Genomic DNA, 1,025 nt, shown 5'->3' on the forward strand with positions numbered 1-1,025 from the left:
CTTGGTCGTTCTTTAGATGGGGAATTGACATTCTGGGACCTTTTCCCATATCGGTAAGACAATTCAAATTCATAGTAGTAGCTGTTGAATATTTTACGAAATGGATAGAAGTGGAGGCTTTAACCACCATTATATCAGATAAAATTACCAAGTTCGTATGGAGGTCAATAATATGCAGGTTTGGCATACCTAAAGAACTGATATCAGATAATGGTACACGATTTGCTAGTTAGAAGATGAGGCCCATGTGTGAAGAATTGGGAATCCGACACATTTTCATCTATGGAACATCCGCAGACTAATGGACAGGCAGAAGCAACACATAAGGTAATTTTACAAGGGTTGAAGAAGAAGATGGGAGCAGCCAAAGCCAAGTGGGTGGATATTTTACCAGAAGTAGTTTGGTCGTATCACACTACGGTGCAGTCAACGACAAAGGAAACACCTTTTGATTTGGTATATGGTGGGGATGCAATATTGTCGATTGAGGTGGAAATGATGTCAAGAAGCGTTGAAAATTTTTCGGAAGCAACATCGGAAGAAGGTCGGTTGTACCGGTTAGATACTATTGATGAGTTAAGAGAAAAAGCGAGGATACGAGAATCAGTGCAAAAATGGAGAATAGAAGCAAAATACCTAAGCAAAGTGCATGCAAGGGAGTTCAAAGAGAGAGACCTCATCTTAAGAAAGGCAGGAGAAGCAAACATGGATAGCAAATTAGCATCGCGGTGGATCGGACCATATAGGGAGAGAAGCATACAAGTTGGAGACCTTAGATGGTGGGGAAATCACTCGGACATGGAATGTAGCTAATTTGAGGTTTTATTATAGCTAACCTGCATGTTGGGATTTTCATTTATTTTACAGTTTGAGACATGTTACAACAACATTTTAATAATAAATTACCAATTCAAATGGATTGGCGTTTGCAATGATTTATTAAATTGTTTTCAAGGTCAGGTATATCCAATAAAAACCATGGGAAGGTGTTCACTGCCCATGGTGTCGAGCCAGAGTTGTTCGGT

The 1,025-nt window shown here is 39.6% G+C and overlaps 1 protein-coding gene across 1 annotated transcript; it reads left to right on the forward strand.

Annotated features, from left to right (window-relative positions):
• Positions 1-282: 282 nt before the first annotated feature.
• LOC137838810 (uncharacterized) lies at positions 283-813 on the forward strand. Its single transcript, XM_068648033.1, has one exon. It carries the CDS (start codon positions 283-285, stop codon positions 811-813), a length of 531 nt encoding a protein of 176 aa, XP_068504134.1.
• Positions 814-1,025: the final 212 nt, after the last annotated feature.

The sequence above is a fragment of the Phaseolus vulgaris genome, chromosome 4, assembly GCF_000499845.2.
Source record: "Phaseolus vulgaris cultivar G19833 chromosome 4, P. vulgaris v2.0, whole genome shotgun sequence".
Classification (NCBI taxonomy): Eukaryota; Viridiplantae; Streptophyta; class Magnoliopsida; order Fabales; family Fabaceae; genus Phaseolus; species Phaseolus vulgaris.